General features: G+C 36.1%; 1 protein-coding gene across 1 annotated transcript in view; it reads right to left on the reverse strand.

The window, feature by feature from the left end:
- Window positions 1-752: 752 nt before the first annotated feature.
- RHEB (Ras homolog, mTORC1 binding) overlaps window positions 753-13,139 on the reverse strand; it is a 63,266-nt gene continuing 50,879 nt past the window's right edge. Inside the window, exons 5-8 of the mRNA XM_027841067.1 lie at window positions 4,465-4,521; window positions 4,303-4,350; window positions 3,546-3,627; window positions 753-1,256 (exon numbers count right to left, since the gene is read on the reverse strand). Coding sequence (XP_027696868.1) covers window positions 1,164-1,256; window positions 3,546-3,627; window positions 4,303-4,350; window positions 4,465-4,521 — 280 coding nt within the window. The 3' untranslated portion in view covers window positions 753-1,163. The remainder of the gene's footprint in view (window positions 1,257-3,545; window positions 3,628-4,302; window positions 4,351-4,464; window positions 4,522-13,139) is intronic.

A 13,139-nucleotide genomic window follows, 5' to 3' on the forward strand; every position in this document is an offset into this window, starting at 1 on the left:
TGAAAGGATACTATTCTGAAAATCCAACTTCATGAAAAATGTTTATGGATTAACCACCTCTAGAAAAAGTACTCTCTCTATATATATTCATTCCTAGAGCCTGGCCCTCTTGGGTGATAGGAAAGTAATACCCAACATAACAGTTAAAGAATCCCTTATCACCAAGAAATTATCATTAGTTACTCCTTCCATGTCCAAATGAACAATTTTTGACTACTGAAATAAATGAAAAATCTTCTACGTCAAATCAATCAATATGACCCCCTACCTAACTCACTGGCAGAAAACATTTAGTATGTGAAGGGTCAATATAATCTTCAATAAATCTTATTAGGAAGGGAAAAAAAAAGTCTATTCAGTATCATCTGAAAGTGACAACCACAACAATATTAATTAAATGTCTAAAATCAACTTTCTGGTTTTTATAGATTAAGAGGAGAAAATATGGCAAATACTATTTTAACACAAACTAATAAGCTTTAAGTTACTCATTCCAATTTTCTAAATTTTCTCAAATTATCCAGTTGTCAACAGAAATTGTTCTTCCTCTATAGTTTGCCACCAAACATTCATCAAGCTGTCTGTGATGCCTTCCAGTGCTATGGTCAGGATAGGTTTTTCCTTTTTTCAGTTTTCTTCATTCTTCCTAATAGGTTCTTAGAAAACAAACCCAAGTACTTCATAGAGGTCAAGAGTAGGAATTGAGTACGGTAGCTTTTATCTTTAAAAATCACATCAAGCAACAAAACATATAAGGTTTGCAGCTATTTTATTTACAAGTATACATTTAACACAATGAAAGAAACACTGATATCCAAGCCTAGTTAAGAGTAGTGTAACAATATGTATCATTTTGATGATTACATTATTTTAACCAACAAACTACACTGAAAAATTAATGCCAGTAAAATTCTTGGTCATAATATTAAGAAATACAATATATAAATTGAAAATATGATTGCTTAAAATTTGAAAGTGGAAGTGAAGCCATTTGGACATAAGTCAGAGTTGAACATAATCTGAAGGGAAGGGAAAAAAAAAAAAACCTCTGACCCAAGGTTAACAGAAGAAAAAAAGAAGCATAGTTTATCTTAAAGGATAATGGGCAGTTTGCTTCTTCAGGTAGACTATATTCCCAGTGTCCTCAGGTTTTACAGTGGAATTTACATTACTGAGCATGAAGACTTCCCTTGTGAAGCTGCCCCATCAATTTTTTCTGCCTCCAAAATTATCCTCCTAAAAACATCAACAGCAGTCTGGAAAAGAGGAAAGCAATGACCATTAATTTTAAGTAGAATTCTGATAAATACACATCTATTGCTTACAGGTATAGCCAAATTTAGTAGCTATTAGCTTACTGAGAAGTGAGCAAAGTGGTATATGGAAAAGCATAGAAATGAATAAAAATCACGCATAAATAGCAGATGTTTTTAAACTCCAGTTTTCTAGGTAAAAAAATTTCATTAATTATACAGATGGATTTAAGTTGGCACTTTTGAGTTTATGTATAATGAAGGATGTTAGATTAAAGTGAGTATCCAGATGGTTTTCCTTTCTTTAAATCTTGCTATATTAATATTCCTTTAAAGAATCACCTAACATTCCATTACCGGAGAGGAAGCATTAATAATGAAGTGGGCATACATTTTTCCATCTGAAATCTTTCAGCGGTTCAGTCTGCTTCATCTTTTCCTACCATGGTTAAAAGGCTCTGAGAGGACTGGCCTCAGTGTCCTCATCCACAAAATGAAGGGACCGGGCTTGATGATCTTCAAGGTTCCTTCTAGCTCCAAACCTAGGGTCATTCATCACAGCTTTGGTTTTCTTTAAGGGTAGCTCTCATAACTTAGCTTTACTTATTTTTGAGTTAAATTAAAACATATCTCCTTTTCAATATTACAAATGGAACCATCACTGATAAATGTCCCACACTTAACAATGCGGGCTTATGTTCAATATTGAAAAGGATTCAGAGATCACATCTGATTTCTCCTTTTCTTCCCATTTCAGGTAGGCAGGCAGGACTGTGCTAAGGGTCACTGGAGATTGGGAGCTGAAAGGAACCTTAGAAGCCATGTAGTTCAGGCCCTTAACTTCACAGATGAGGAACTGAAGCACACTGTGGTAATTTTCCCAAGGCCACACAGGTATCAAGTAGTAGAGCTGAGAGTTGAACCCATGCCCTTCGACTTCAAATCTAGTAACTTTTCCACTGTTTCCACTGCTGCCTCTGAAAAAAGTCCTCGTTTTCAACACCTTCACCAATGTATTTCTAAAGATATATATATTCCATGATCTCACAGTCCCAATATTAACTGCTCACAGTAAAAAGCCATGATTTTACTACTCTTTTCAAAGAGGTCAAAAATTCAATAGAAGATGTTGGATTTCAAAGGAATATGTAAGAATATAAGCCATTGATTCATTCAAGCCACCTGATCTTCAATTTTATAAAAATATATTTTCTCTAGGAAACTACTCAATTATGAAAGGCGTGAGAGCTCAATGGATTCTATTACACCTCTAATACAAATGAAAGTTTAAAATGGTTATTTTAATGACAGGTATAGATATAAACTAAACTTCCATCCACTCAAGTATTCAGGGGGAACACCCAACAGTAAAAGAATAACTAAGTATACTTCTTTTCTTTTAAATAAAAAAACAAAACAAAACAAAGAGCTGTGCTTAGAATAATAGTTCATTAATTACACTTAGGTTCCACTCTCTCCAAATGATCTATTTGTAAAGTAGTTAACACAATGCGTGGCACATAGTACATGCTTAGTAAATGCTTGTTCCCTTCCTTTCCCCTCCCAACCCAAAGCCTGTACTACTTTGTATTATGTTGGAGACTTAAGGAAGATTAAACTACTTTGGGCCACTAGAACAGTATTTAGTTTGAGTCAGCAACTTGTACACAAGGACCAAAGTAAAAAATCTCTGCCTTGACGGAACTTTACATTTTATTCAGAGAGACAATATGTATACAGAAAAGCATACGCAAAATAACTACCAGGTAATGAGATTGGAGGGAAGGCACTACTGGCTAGGAGGAGGGGAGATCCGGAAAGGCATATAAGAGGTGGTACTTACACTGAACTTTGAAGGAAATTAGGAATTTGAAAACACACAGGTGAGTGCTTTCCAAGCATGGGAAAGAGACTGTCCAAAGATACAGAGACAGGAGAATGTGGTGTATGAGGAAGAGCAAGAGGCCAGTTTGGCTGAACCAGAGAATACAAGAAGGGGAGTCATGTACAGTAAGCTTAGAAAAGCAGATTTCTTGTCAAGGATGTAAAGTGTCTACATTAGGAGTTTGTACCTATTAGATGCCTTTGTGTGCAATGTATTGTTACATTAGCAGAAATAATGACTTTGAAAACAAAGTTTTTCTTTTTTTTTTTTTCCACTCAAGGAATGTCACATTAAAGTGTGAGAAAAACTTATAAATTCATATTACAGGATGAAAACTGATTATGGTGATTATGATTTTATTTACAATAAAATCTGAAATTGTCAGTATACTTAAAAAAGATACATACCTGATTTTCTTTAGCAGAAGATTCCAAAAAAGCTGCATTCCAAGATTCTGCTAAAGCTTTCCCTTCTTCGTAACTGATCACTCTAGATGGGTGAAGGATGGAAGAGAGAAAAGACAGCAAGTGATACAGATATAATATCTGCCAATGAGTTAGGGAGCCAACATTCTTTTAAAAAGCAGAACAGTTTTAATATTCAACACCATTAAGTTTAGGTATAAACTCTTATACTAGTTAGTAGTCAGAACTAATACATTAATGAAGCCAAGAATTTTGTATTTTTACATTTTAATATTTTAAACTTACATTTCAACAGGGAACATATTTACACAATGGTATTTGCCAGCCATACCCAAGGCAAATTTTATTGTAAGTACAATAAAAGGCAAAATTTCCAACTATTTTCCTGTGATAAAATTTTGTCGTACCAATATCTATAAGATAGTTCCACAATATTTTATTAGTTTAAGACAAAATTAAAGAACACAGGAAAAATGGTTTCCAGTAATGTGTGATCTGAACACCCTATCAAGTGTTTATGAATAATCAAGGAAAGGTAGGCTTACTGTAATTGTACTTTGTAAATTTTAATTTAGATCCTACTTCTCTGTACAGTTCCCTAAATTTAGAAATTTAGAATTTTAAAAACACAACTGTTACAAAAATAACAGTACAATTCCTTGACCTGAGAACAGAAAGTACAAATGTTTCAGAAATTAATATCTAATGTGCAATTCATAAAGCAATGTTAATTACATACCGTTCCATATGTAGGTCTTTCTTATTCCCGACCAACATAATAGGTATCCTATTAAAGAGGGAAAAAAAAGAAGGCAAAACTTATTGAAGTTGTAAATTTTACCTTGAAAATACATACTACTTTGAAGATTTAAGTTGAGACAGGAATAAATTTACTACTTACTGGACTTTCCCCACCATATCCAACAACTTGCCATGGATAACTTTAATCACTTCAAAACTACAAAATAAAAAAGATGAAAGCACATATTCATTGTATTAGGGTTGTAGTATTTAAAAGACATGCTATAAAGCAGTTTACATTTTAAACTCCAAATCCAGCCAGAAAAAACCCAAATCACTTGGAAACCACTTAAATCGATATCTATAGCATTATCCTTGGAACAGTTTTTCCTTCCCCTGAGCACTTTGATATGTGCATGTTAAATAAGATAAGTTAATCAAATAATTCTGATAGAAAACTTGAGAAAAGTAATTTATATAAGATTAGGAAAAAGCAGAACAGTGGCAGAACAAAAATTGCATCCTGTTTTCCAAAAGTGTAGTTTCCCAAAGTTATACTTCCCATTCTTCCTTAAAGATAACATGAAACAAGTTTTTCGTCTTCCCAAACAAAAGGCAAATATGACTAATGAGCCATATTTGAACTAATGAGCTCACTGTTTTTTGAGTACACAATCTATAGACTCCTGCAACAAACAGGAGAAAGCTCTGATGTACCTTGGGAGAACAACTGATTTTCTTTCACCACAATTATCTGAAATCTCAGTCCAGTAGTAAAGGTACCACAGGGAGGACAATAGAACACTAAGCAACATTATTTGGTAATGTACAGGATTACCATTAATTATTCTGCAGATTATAAGGCTCCTTTTTAAAGCTCCACAGTGCCTCTCTCCTAAGTTATATGGAGACATAAAATCCTCTTGTAAAGCCCCAAAACTTTTCTCAATGTTTTGAGGAGAGGAAAGGAACCTTTTAGTAATTTAATAGACCTTACTTTGACATTTCAAAGTCAGAGGTTGTCTTAAAAATAAGATATTTATGTACTAGGAGGCAAAAAGAAGCACCAGTGATTTGTATTCCAAATTTCAAAAGTCAAAACAGCAAATAAAAGGCAAATAGTTCATAAGACAAAGAAAGACACTAAACACAACAAAAAGAAAATAAAGAAGAAAATGATGCAAACTATCTCCTATAATACCACTCATTCTCTTTCTGGTGATTTCCTGGAAGGCAAAGCCATCTTTCCTCCCCCTTTGTCTTTGAGCTATTCTACTCACAGCATACCAGGACACCCTAGAAGCTGTCATAATTAAGAAAATCACCACAAAAAACCATTCTTTAGGAAGCTAAGATTAGCTGTAATGAGATTAGGTATTTTTCCTAGCTTGGTAAAGTCACTAAACTTATTCAGAAGTGCAGACTTCCTATTGTGGAAAGTAACAAGAGATAAATGAAAAACCACTGAGTTCAATCAATCAAACATTTAATTAATCAACATTAATTTACTGGAAAGGACTTTGTGATTCCTGAATCAAGAATATATTAACACAGCAACTTCATCTTGCTTTTGATGTGGTTAACGAAGGAAATGTGTCTTTACACAAAGGCTTTTTTTGTTGTTTTGAAAATAGAGGTACCTAACAAATCACTGCAAAAGAAGTTAGGTAAGATTGGAAAATCTAAAAAAAGAGGTAGTATGCTTTCAAGGGATCATGTAAAGAGTACCTGAACTAGGTTCAAATCTTGCTTCTGACACTAGCTCTGTGTGTGTGACCACGGGGTAAGATTCTTCTTAAAGCCTCAGCTTTTTTATCTGTAAAATGGGGCCAATAAAACCTGAAAGTACCTACCTCTCAGGGATATTGTAAAGACAGAGAGAATGTCTGTAAAGTGTGTTGTAAGCCTCAATAAAGCACAACAACAGTAACAGAAGTTGACACATATCATCTAGAGCCATAAACAGTACGTCACAGCAGTCAGGTGGCTCTCTGTGATCATCAACAAAGCATTTAACACCCCAGCTTCAGTTCCCTCATCTGGAAAATGAAGGGGTTGGTTTTTCTGAGGCAGCTAGGAAGTACAGCAGGTAAGAAAGTTCTCAAACCCAAATTGGCCTCTGACACTTATTGGCTGTGTGACCCTAGGCAAGTCATTCTGCCTCTGTTAGCCTCAGTTTCTTCACCTGTAAAATGAGGATAATAGTAGCACCTGCCTCCCAAAGTTGTGAAGATCAAATGAGATAACATATAGACAATGCTTTGCAAACCTTAAAGCACTATATAAATACCATCTATTGTTATTATGTCTTTTTCCAAACATAGGTGATTGTAAACTCTATAAGAACAGAGATAATAATTTTTTTTAAAAAATAAATATATAAATTTAAAAATAAATATATAAAAGAACAGAGATAATATCTGAAACTTTGTAAGTTCTCTTACTCATCCTTCCCCCCTTTTAACCCCCCTAAAAGAACAGTTGCTCAGTAAATAGTTGTTGATTCATGATAAACTAGAATGGACATAACATCTGGAAATAAGGTAGATAGTCCCATTTTTTAGTTTTTCCTGGAACTTCCATTTTTGAGAAGGGTTCAAACCAACTCACTGCCCAGACTTAGCCACCATGCCTCTCCACATTCAGGTTAATTTCTGCCTCTATGCCTTCCCCACCCTTTTCAATGTTGTCTTCCCCCATTAGAAATAAGCACCTTGAGGGCAGGGGCCATTTTTGTTTTTACTTATATTTGTATCCCCAGAACTTACATATTGCCTGGCATACAGCAAATGCTTAATAATACAACTCTGACTCTTCACTATCTCTCACTGCCCTCCTCTATGCCCATCGAAGCAGTTGCCAAGTCCTGTTGATTTCACCTTTGCAACACCTCTCAAATATGCCCCCCTTCTCTCTTCTGACACTGTTACCACTCTAGTGTAGGCCCCTGATTATTGCAATAGCCTGCTGGTGGGTCTCCTTGCCTCGTCTCTCCTTACTCTAATCTACACTCCATTCTGCAATCAAAGTGATTTTCCAGAAGCCCAGATTCATTCAACCTTGCTACTTCCCTACTCAAACTCTAATGCCTTCCTATAGCCTCGAGGATCAAATACAAAATCTAGTTTGGGTTCAAAGTCCTTCATAACCTCACCCTCTCCTACCTTTCCAGTCCTCTCACCCCTTACTCCCTGACATGGACTCTTCTATCCAGTGACACTGGCCTCCTGGCTGTTCCAACAACAAGACCCTCCATCTCTCAGCTCTGAGCATTTTCTCTGGTTGTCCTTCATGCCTGGTAGGTTCACCCTCCTCACCTCTGCCTGATGACTTTCCTAAAATCCCAACTAAAATCTCATCTTCTACAGGAAGCTTTTCCCAACCCCTCCTAATTCTAGTACCTTCTGTCAATTATTTCCCATTTATCCTGTATATAGCTTGTTTGTACAGATCTGTTTGCTTGTTGTGTCCCCATCGAGACTGTGAGCTCCTTGAGGGCTGGCATTGTCTTTTGCCCCAGCATTTAGCACAGTGCTTGTACATGGTAGACACTAATTTATCGATCAATTGATAAATGCTTGTTTTTGAGTATTCTCTGACTTGTTTTTAACAGAGGCATTAAGAAACCAAGCAGTCTTAATAAACAAACGAGAAACTAAATGATATGAAGAACATACATCCAATATTCAAAATAAAGCCTAGTTACTGTTTTAATGGATTGCTTAAAAAAATTAACTGTGAGATCTTTTAAAATGCAAATCATTGCAGTTCACTTAAATTGTGATTTAATTTTAAAAAGGTAAAACTGACAGTGTTTAGGAAATAACTGTGTAAAGCTAGATGTGTATTTAATTTTTTTTCTTAAGTTAACAAGCACCTGGTCACCAAATGTAATAGAAGATAGCATTTCCTTTCAACTTTTGATATTGACAGGATAAGACCAAACTGCCCTAAATTTTAAAATATTTTCAACATAATTTAAAAACTTTTACTTTACAGTACAATAAAGAGTATTTTGTTGTTATATTGGCAACTTTACTACTTCCAAGTGCCTAAGAATAATTCTGCCCAATATTCCCTAAAACAGATGACCCACAAATGCAAATTCAAAAAGACTGACATTTTGCCACACATCAGTCATCAAAATGGCAGAGATGATACAAGGGGAGGATAGTCAGTGGTAGAAAGGCACAGTATATAGTAAGGGATATACTATTGGTAGAGATGTTATCTGCTACAACTTTCCAGAAAAACACTTTGGTTTAGATTAGACATACAGATCTCTGCAAGAAGGACAAAGGTAGAAATAAAGATACCATATATACTAAAATATTCATAGCAAAGTACCCTCAAAATCAGGACAACCTGAGCTCAAGTCCTGCCTTTGAGACCCTGAGACAAGGCACTTCACTACTCAGTAATCCAGGAAACACTAAAATCTGAAGGGACAGAGCAGTGTCCATTTGCACTGGCAAGGGGAACTTCTCCTGGAATTCCCTACACTAATAAAATCACAGGTCCAGCAAAATAAGTAAGAAAAGCAAATAAATAAATGTAGTAGCAGCACTTTTTGTGGTAAAGAAAAAAACCTGAAATTGCTCATAGACTAGAAAATTTATGGTATGTAAATATAATGGAATATTATTGGTTCTATAAAAGGTGACAAATATGCTTAGGCTACAAGTTAGCCCCTATTATGTGCTAGGCACTGTGCTGGACTCTGGAGATACACATACAAAAATGAAACCATCATTTGTAAAACCGGTATCAACTTACGCGAATCAAAGGCAGAGCCAAAAAAAATATAAAACTACATTAATGTAAATGATAACACTAAAAAGTAACTAAACTTAAATTAACTGTAATGATCTGTCTCAGTTTCAAAAAAAAGATGAAGCAAGCCCCATTTCCCTTCTTTTCAGAGAGCAGGGGGATTACTAGTATGAGGTATAAGAAGTAGTTGCTTTGTTGACTTTTTTTAATGAAAGAAAAATAAGTAAAACAGGGAGCATTTTACAGGGGGAAGGAGGCCTGGTACATATTAAGTCACTGATGTTTAAAAAAAAAAAAAAACCAAACACACACCACCAAAGGGCATGAATCAAACTTTTCAAAGAACAAATTGTAAATAACTCAAAGTTTATGGTTTTTTGTACAATAATTTGTTATAGTTGTTTATTTGCTTCTGTTGATGTTTGCTAAATTGAAAAGGAAAAAAAAACTCACAACCAAAAACTACCTGACCATCTTCAGAGATTCCTCTTCTGATGCCTCAAAATGTGGAGATGATCCTGAGCAGATTCTATTATGCTGGAAAGGTTTCTGACGTGGTTCTAGCAATAGATTATTTTCCAAGGACCAACGTATGGAGATGAATTCTTTTGGTTGTTGTCTTTTTTTTTTTTTTTTTGAGATGAACTCTTTGGCTACAGAAAACCATGAATGAATCAAGATAACCCTGTATGATCAATATCTCACAACTGCCAAAGCCTTTATTTTAACAGTTGGGAAATAACTAGAGCCTGATATGATAGTTCTGAATTGGTTATCTGTATCTAGTCAAATCACCAGCTTGTCAGAGCAAAGATAAAGATTAAACAAAGGCAAAAGAACAGACGTGAAAGGCATGGCATACATTTAAAACAACTGTACCCTGATCTATTTAAATAAATCAGTAACACCAATTACAGCAATTTCATCAGGAAAACAGAAGTTTTACCAATGTAATTCAATTGCCACAGAGACCCAAACACTGGATGTCACATCAAAATTGGGGTTTTTTTTGTTTTGTTTTGTTTTGGTGAGGCGATCAGGGTTAAGTGACTTGCCCAAGGTCACACAGCCAGTACGTGTCAAGTGTTTGGTCCGAGGCCACATTTGAACTCAGGTCCTCCTGACTTCAGGGCCGGTGCTCTATCCACTGCGCCACCTAGCTGCCCCTCAAAATTGTCTTAGTCATGAAATACCTTCTAAGCAGAGAAAGACAGCAAGGGTAGCACATGTTTAGCATATAAACTCATTTATGAAATATTACAGAGAAATATGGAATAACATAAGTAATAACACTTCAAAAACCAGAAGCAATGGAAGGAAAACTTGGTTTAAAGTAAACTTGGTGAGACACACAACCAAGACATGCCAAAGACATTTAAGAATGAAATTGGAAGGGGGCAGCTAGGAGGTGCAGTGGACAGAGCACCGGCCCTGAAGTCAGGAGGACCTGAGTTCAAATCTGGCCTCAGACCAAGCACTTGACACTTATTAGTGGTGTGACCCTGGACAAGTCACTTAACCCCAATTGCCTAAAAACAAACAAACAAAAACGAATGAAATTGGAAGGCGAATGACAAAAGAGAAAAGATTTCTCTAGAACACTTTTTTCACCAAAGACAACTGAGCGACCACATTTGGACTTGGGCACTCAGTTTAGAAGCCTGGTCATTGGTGAGGAAGTGCCCCTATTAAGCTGCACAGGCTCTGGCGAGTCCTACCAGGCGGCTAAGGCTGAATATGGGCTTCTCTGTATCCCTTGCACTTAGCACGGTGCCTGGAACATAGTCAGCACTTAACAAATGCTTGCCAACTAAAGACAAGCCCGGCTAACTTTGTGACAAAATGTTTAGCATTTTGGTCTTTGAGAGTTGCTAAATGATAGAAGAGGTGTGATCTCCCTTGTCAGTGGAGGGAATACCCCCCCCAGTGAAATCAGAGATCCTGTGAATGTTGGAGTACCTTCATTTGTCACCCCACATTTGAAATTAAGTCCCAGAGAATGAGATGTTGAAGTTGGATGGCTTTTATAGCACTCCTGTTTGATTGTTTAAATTATACCATTCTGGCACTACTGTGTCATTTCACAAAATAATGATCAGTGGTTATGATTCTGGCTGAGAATAATTTCAACCAATTTCTTTGAGTCATGAAAAAAGACCATAGGTTGACAACTTAGAAACATTCCCACAGAGAGTCTTGCAGATACTCACAGGTAATCTTCAGACCTACTACAGCTTGCATGTCAATTTACACAGATAAAACAATAATAATACCACCTGCTGCTTCTTGGACTCCAAGATATTTTGCTACTAAACATGCCCATAAAGCCTCAGAATTATACAGATGAAAGAAAAACTATCTTTATAGAATTGTTAACTATTTTGCTTATGGAGATACAGGAATAGAATGTGCCTATCCAAGACAGCACCTAAGTCCGTGACACAGAGCTGCCAAACCCACAGCTATACTAGCTATTAGGCCCTAGTTTCCCTAGGCAATTGCCTATCCACGTTTTCAAATCTAGTTTAGCTGTCGCTCAATTTCTTAAGGTTTTCCCAGAAACAAAAAACACAACCATTTCCAGCTTGATTCCCAAGTCCTATTTAATATAGGCTTGACAATACGAAGCTTCCAGAAAAGGGAACTGCTGATCAAGAAGAAAGAATGCCCTACCCAACATTTCAGTTCTCTCGGGCTATAACTTGTACAGTAATTAACATAAAGGAAGAAGGGGAAAATATACAAAACAGATTTAACATGTGATGCAATGACATCTGAAAATGATAGTTTTCCAAACAAATATGGTATTAAATAACAGCAAGAAAGTCATCTGGTCTTCTATTACTATCCATATTAGATTAAGTAAATTCTGAACAGTTTTTCGGCAGACACAAATTAAACTGAAAACATTCTCAGAATTTATTATTACAGTAAGACTTAGTGATACCCATAAATGTTGGCAACCAGATTCACAGATTGTCAGTCAGATAGGCCCTAGAGATGACTCAAGAAAACTAGGCCCAGTGAAATTAAACGACTTGCCCAGGGTACCACTTCTAAAATCAGTAAGAAGCAGAAGAACTAGGGATTGAAGTTAGCTAGGATGGTTCAAATTGTGGGTCTGCCACTTAATTGCTATGTGGATCACAACCTTTAAGTCCAAGTTTTCTCATCATCAAATCGAGGGCAATGGACTAGATGATGTTTAGGGTCTTTTCCAACTCTCTATGATCCTGGGACTTTCTGATTCCCAGTCCAGTGCTATTACGCCACCTGCCTTCCATCATCTACATGGTATTTCAAGATTCTCTTTTCTCTCCCCTCCCCCCAAAAACCCTGTAACCATCACATTGGTTAAAAGAAATTCCAGTTAAAGCTTCATCTCACTTATGGGCTTTGTACAATCTGTTTAAAAAACAATTTCAGCTGTCCATAGTAATTTATATTTCAAACGTGGATAAATTCTATACCAATGGAAAAAAGTTGAGAGAGAAGAAGATGGAAAGGGAATGAAAAGGGGTCCACAATAAAAGGAAGCTGTGGGCACCAGAAAACAAATACTTCCTAGTTTGCAAATTTGTCTATGGTCAGCTTAGGATGAAGTGGTCCTTGATATTTTGCTGGTATGGTCACCTTTCATTAACTCAACAAATATTTGAGTGGCTCTAATGTTCAAGGTTAGGTGGAGAATAAAAAAAAAAACAAACGAGACAGACTGCATTCATGGAGCTCACAGCAGAGAAGACATGATACGTATATAAAGCAAAAACGATCTAAAAAAGAATATGAAAGGTAAAAAGAAAAAAAGGATGTTATGGTAATTCAAAAGAAGAAGAAAGATTAGAAGGTGGATGAGGAACACTCAGAAAAGGCATCCAAATTGGGACTTGAAAAGAAGGTGAAAATCAGACAGGCAGATCTGGGGGGAAGTGAGAAGAGTATTCTAGGCCAAAGGCACAGAGATGGAAAAGCACTAGGCTTGTTGGACAACAGTGCATAGTCTTATTGGGCTGGAGAATGAGGTTGCGTAAAGATAGGTTTGCAGGATGGAAAACAGAAGGC

The sequence above is a fragment of the Vombatus ursinus genome, unplaced genomic scaffold, assembly GCF_900497805.2.
Source record: "Vombatus ursinus unplaced genomic scaffold, bare-nosed wombat genome assembly UNPS02014852.1, whole genome shotgun sequence".
Lineage (NCBI taxonomy): Eukaryota > Metazoa > Chordata > Mammalia > Diprotodontia > Vombatidae > Vombatus > Vombatus ursinus.